Source organism: Orbicella franksi, chromosome 6 (assembly GCF_964199315.1).
Source record: "Orbicella franksi chromosome 6, jaOrbFran1.1, whole genome shotgun sequence".
NCBI classification, from domain to species: Eukaryota; Metazoa; Cnidaria; class Anthozoa; order Scleractinia; family Merulinidae; genus Orbicella; species Orbicella franksi.
Genome location: NC_138150.1, coordinates 3,753,238 through 3,758,423, shown reverse-complemented (window position 1 = coordinate 3,758,423; position 5,186 = coordinate 3,753,238). Strand labels below are relative to the sequence as shown.

General features: G+C 38.2%; 1 protein-coding gene across 1 annotated transcript; it reads right to left on the bottom strand.

The window, feature by feature from the left end:
* Positions 1–876: 876 nt before the first annotated feature.
* Positions 877–4,902, bottom strand: LOC145490359 (uncharacterized). Its single transcript, XM_081469485.1, has 2 exons — positions 4,403–4,902; positions 877–1,983 (listed from the first exon to the last, which is right to left on the bottom strand). Exons 1-2 carry the CDS (start codon positions 4,418–4,420, stop codon positions 1,570–1,572), a joined length of 432 nt encoding a protein of 143 aa, XP_081325611.1. The 5' UTR covers positions 4,421–4,902; the 3' UTR covers positions 877–1,569.
* Positions 4,903–5,186: the final 284 nt, after the last annotated feature.

Here is a 5,186-nt window from a genome sequence, read left to right as displayed (position 1 = left end):
ATTTGGTAATTTGCATATTTCTTTGAAATAAAAGGATATTTTGCCAAAAAAAACTATCCAGTAGTTTTTGTCATGCCCTAGCCTATCTACCATAAGAATATGAGCGAAATCGAATTTTCGACCCTTGCCGCGAAATTAAGAATTTGTCTGATTTTTACGGGCAGGCACTCTTAAGTGCTATGGTAATCTTAAAACATATCTTTTTAAACAGGCTTTTAATTCATATAATGTGCTATTGTTCACCTTGTAATTTTATCAGTCTTAATTACCTGTATATTTTATTTATTTTTAATCATTTCATCTAATTGTTGAGCGCATTTGATCATGTACGTCATGGAAAATTGCACTATATAAGTTTTAATTATTATTATTATTGTTATTATTATTAATTAATTATTACCTGTTCGTACGGGTAATCAAATGGTGACCAGTGAAATTAGGCAAATAATTTCACTTGTGTTTTGTCAAAATTCAAATAATTTCCTTTGCCTTAAAGTTCGGAAAATAATTTTGACAACACACCAGTGAAATTATTTCCTAATTTCACGAGTATATCGTTTAGTTACCTTTTAATATCATGGGTGACATTTCTCGCTAAACGATGCCGTGGCAATTTTTTTTTTAAATTCACATGCATATGAAATATTTTTAAAATTAACGTTGAAATTTCGCGCCGAAATTGAGTATTAATTTGTCACCCATGATATTATCGAGGTTATTCCTTTTTCTCCCCAAAATCTTTTTGCAATGTTTCTTGACAGCTGGCTAACAACCCATGATTTCGTAGGTGGGTTGATCGCGCCACACCAGGATTTCATGTGACGAGCAAGAAAAGACTTGTTTCAGAAGTTATTAGACTCTTATTAGCTATAGACACGTATCAATTAAACCTTGAAACATTTAATTTTCATCAGAAAATATAGCTCTTTATTAACGATAAACTATCAAAAACTCCTTAAAAAAGTTTTGCTGTTTTTAGGTATAACCTGGCTACAAAGAACAACTTAAAACTTGCAAAAACCTGAAAAATATACCTTAGCATTTCATTTCTTCCTCTTAAAAGGAGCTGAGTCACTGGAAGATTTTACATGGAAAAGGTAGGAATTTCTCAGACCGAAATATGACTCTTGATTACATGATTAACTATCAAAAACTCCTTAAAAACGTTTTGCTGCGTTTTTGATATACAAATTGGCTACTACGAACCACTACTAACGCGCGCGCGCAAAAAAAAAATATATCGATCCTAGCTATTCACAGCTCCTTATTGGAAGGAGCTGACTCTTTAAAAGTTTCTACATGAGATAGAACAAGAATTTCCCAGACCACATGCAAATCACCCTATTTTCGTAGTCCGTCGAGCGTGAGGCGAAACAGTGAAGTCACTCATTTCTAATACACTCAAAGTGAGTTGAGCCGTCTCCCCGTGTGAATTGCGTACGGCATTCTTTTCAATGGCGATTTAGTTCGCTGTCATACCCAAGACAGTCAAAGAAAAAAAGAGCGGCCGCTTGTGGTCCGTAAATTCCTTCATTAAAATTAATTCACAATCCGCTTTTCAGTATGTTATTATTCGCATTTACAACCTGTGACCAATACTGTAGGTTTTCCGTTATTAATACAGATTGTCCTTATTTCCGTGCATCCGGGGACATCACCACTACCACATGCGGGGCTTGTTCTTCGACAGGAAACTTTAAGTATTGGTTTTCCGCTACATAAAACAACAGCAGTCGAGTTGATGCATGGGTGAGAGTTCCGGGCCACTCGCGCACGCGCAGGCAACAAACTCAGGAAGGAGCTTAAGGTGCCGTTTCTCTGGTCGCTCGAGCTGGCGTTACGCTGTAACGCATTCTCCTCCATGATCACGCCACTATTAGCATTGTCACGGTATAAGACGTCCTGTTTCTGTTCCCCCTCATTGACGAACGGATATGACGCCATGATACTGATTTGGCACGAAAGTAGGATGCTCGCCAATATCTATTTGTAAAAAGACAGAAATAAAACAAAATATTCACTTAAAGACGCAGAAATAAGTTAGCCGGACTTACGCAGTTAAAACAAAAACATCGTAGACAGGTTAAGTATGTTTGTCGTGTTATGCCTCAGGTTTGGCACGTGAAACGTCACGTTCAAAGTCAAAGAAACGTCTGAATCAAAGTCACTTCAGAGTCGAAATTCTCGCTTGGTGAGGGGAACAGCCAAGCCATTCTAAATTGAACTGGCGTTTTTTAATTGAATCAGATTAGGTTTGATCAGGAGCCATAATCGGGGACGGAGACCGTAAGCGAGCCATTTCTAGTATTGGGGTTGTCCCCATGATATGGGACAATAATTCTATTTTTAGAACAAATTGCGCCATCGCCTGCGGGACACGTGCGTAGATGCTGCGAGGATTTTTGCGGATGTCGCGCGGGGAAATGGCGTCCGAAATTCCCGAAATGTTTCATGTTTTTGGCCCACAACTCATCGCGTTTACGTCTGTTGGAATTTTGCTTAAGTATTTTCGTCGTAAGCTGCTCCAGTTTGAGTGAAGTAAGACAGTGTCGAATTTAGGTGTGTTCCGCTGTAAGCTCATATTTATCGCTGACCAAGTTGTGTTCCGACGGATGCATGTACATTACTCCACTTTAAATTTCACATATGTTGAAGATTAACAGCTTTTCCATTACACAGCAAAAAACTAGCTGGATATATTTAGGTATAGCAGAGCTTCAGGACTTCATAGTTTCTTAGCTTCTCTTGCCACGCGCTTGCGAGGAATTTGTCAGTCTATCGCGACCGAAAAGTAAAACAAAATAATTGCTAGTTTGAGTTTCGGTTGAATTGTAAGCAACGCTTGATGTTTCATCAAGGCCCAATAACTTTACGTCCGTAGATACTGCTCAGTTTTATTCGTGTAAAAATCCAGTAAATTTTCTGTTGTCGATGAATGAGAGCGCCCACCGATGCGTGTTTTTGTACAGTCAGTAAACATGACAAATTGTACTTCCGCCGCACTTTCGTGTGAAAGCTTACATCGAACTGAAACAATAACTCTATAGTTTTTAAATATCTTTAAGATTGATAAATGTTTGAGAACATATTAAAAGCTAAGCTGAAAATATGTGAATAAAGCAGAAATAATCAGCAAAGTTAGGATGACGCTTTCTTTAATCAACTTGGAATAACGATTTCGATTTTGTTGATCGAGCTATCAAAACTCCTTGTCTATTTTCATTTTCGCAGTGTAAAACTTCACTATGCTTATGTTGAAGAAACACACATGATGTTAGTAGCCTTTTTGCGTTCGTTAAATTTGTTACAGCATCTCAGCACAAAAGATAATGAAAGAAATCTTTGTCAAGATTTGTTGACAATCGAAAACACCGACTCGGACTTGAAAATGCACGAGCTGCACTATGCAAATGAGCTAATTGTACGCGTCAGACTTTCCTTTCAAAAACTTTTGCAAACTCACCAAACAAGCAGAAACAATAAGAAACCGTCAAAACAGGTTTTGGTTATGATTAAGCATTGTCTGAGAAACTCACAAATTTACTCGATACCAGAGTAGAGAGTTTTCTTGCTATATTCTTAAGTCAGAACAAACGCAAAAACATACGCGCAAGCTTACAACTAGCGTGAGCAGATCTTATTATTCATTCCCAGCGCGAGATTGAAGTCTTGTTTTCGACCCTAAAAAACTCACCTTTTCCGTTAGCTCAGAGCATAAAACTACATATAAGCGCCCTGGTTCGTATTCCCTGCCTTATTCCCGGCCATCGCTGTGAAAAATACGCAAGAGAATCTCTCAACTCTCACCATTTGATCACGCAACGTGACAACATCCACGCGAGAGCCCCCGACATGTGCGTGAATCCGCGCGGATATATGACGTCAGGATGGCGCAATTTGTTCTAAAAATAGAAAAATTGTCCCATATCATAGGTGCGCGCGAATCCCGAGACTTACGGTCTCCGTCCCCGATTATGGCTCCTGGTTTGATCCATGACAAGTTCGGCATGTATCAAAACCGGGGTCTATATAGATGAGCTTGGTACAGTCTATGAGACCTGTGTTCATTTGTATAACTTAGGATAAATTCCACATTTCATCGTTCAAAATTGAAATACATGCAAGAAACGGTCCTCCGGCGAGAACTATACTTAAAGCAACCCTTATTGGGATATTTGAGAATCGGCGAGAAACGGCGCATCCGCAGTGAAAATCATTAAAGATTTGTGTTCGTGAAGATTCGATAATTTACTGAACTGTACAGACCAGTTTGAAAAACACACCACCACAACAAACGGCAAAGAAACATATATAATTGAAGAAAAATAACCATCAACCGACAATTTACGACTTCAACTGAGATTCTGGTTCGTTTACTATTAACAAGAAATGAATGTCTTACCTTAATATGAAAAGACATGGTCAACAATTTAGCTTCACGGGTTCTTCTTAAAACTTCTAGCTTGGTAGTTCTTTTGGTTCTTGACCAAAGTTGTTTGCCAATGTACCAAGCGTTGGAAACATTTTCTTTTTATATACTCTCTGAACACCAGAGCCAAATTCCGCTGAGTCCCAAAAATGCGGCAAGAATTATTTTTAACACAAGGGAAGTTTTACGGTCCAGTGACAGCGCCCAGCCTGACATTTGCTCCTCAAAATGAATATCCTTGTCTTGCCGGTATTCATATTTCATTTGTCGTTATAACTTCCCTATTGATGCATTTTCCGTTTTTATTTTTATTTTTTGTCTGTTTTCATTTGTGAAAGACATTACCTGTGTAACTGTCGTATAGTATCTCTAAAACTAAATACTTGGAGCCTTGTTTTTGTCCAGAAAAAAGCACTTGCAATAGTTTGCCGAGAGCGTACAGATTCATTTTACTTTTTCGCCCAAATTAAGTAGTCTACGTTACTACTCTACTTCATGTGTCTACACGCACGCTCAATTGCCGAGCCCAAAGAATACGTCTAGCGACAAGTGATTTGTAAAGAATTATCCCGTGAAAAATAAGCTAAGTGACTCAAAACTTGAGTTATCAGCTTCCTTAAAGAAGAGAAATTCGTAAGTAGACTGTACTTCAGAATTTTGATATCCGTGAACATAACATCATAAGTCTCATCAACTTCACTGACTGAAAACGGATTCTTTGCCCTCACTTAATGAATACTTCGGTAGCGTGCTAAGC